Source organism: Apaloderma vittatum, unplaced genomic scaffold, assembly GCF_000703405.1.
Source record: "Apaloderma vittatum isolate BGI_N311 unplaced genomic scaffold, ASM70340v1 scaffold27842, whole genome shotgun sequence".
In the NCBI taxonomy this organism is placed as follows: Eukaryota; Metazoa; Chordata; class Aves; order Trogoniformes; family Trogonidae; genus Apaloderma; species Apaloderma vittatum.
This window is the reverse complement of record NW_009705667.1, coordinates 810-1,123: the sequence shown is the minus strand read 5'-3', so window position 1 is coordinate 1,123 and position 314 is coordinate 810. Positions and strand designations below refer to the sequence as shown.

The 314-nt window shown below is 64.0% G+C and overlaps 1 protein-coding gene across 1 annotated transcript in view; it reads right to left on the bottom strand.

Annotated features, from left to right (window-relative positions):
* Positions 1 to 168: 168 nt before the first annotated feature.
* LOC104270984 (zinc transporter 2-like) overlaps positions 169 to 314 on the bottom strand; it is an 886-nt gene continuing 740 nt past the window's right edge. The window contains 1 exon segment of the mRNA XM_009865517.1: positions 169 to 309. Within this exon segment, the coding sequence (XP_009863819.1) occupies positions 169 to 309 (141 nt within the window).

The following is a 314-nucleotide window of genomic DNA, read 5'->3' as shown; positions in this document are numbered from 1 at the left end:
CTTCCCGCCTCTGCTTGTAGCAGACACCGAGATAACCCCCCGGCGCTGCCAGACCCAACATTCCCCTGCTTGCACACACCCAGCCCTTTGCTGCGCTTTATTTTCCATGCATGAAAAGTGTTTCTCCCCCCTCCCCGCAGGACACGAGGGTGTTGCTTGGGGAGAAGCTCAGTCCCGGGGGGGCTGGCACTCCCGGCAGTCCCGCATCTCCTCGGAGTAACTTTCCACCTGGATGGTGGTGGTGTGGAAGCGGAAGGTGCCCTGGAGCCGGGCGCTGGCCTCCTCCAGCACCTCCTGCGCGCTCGCACCCGCGT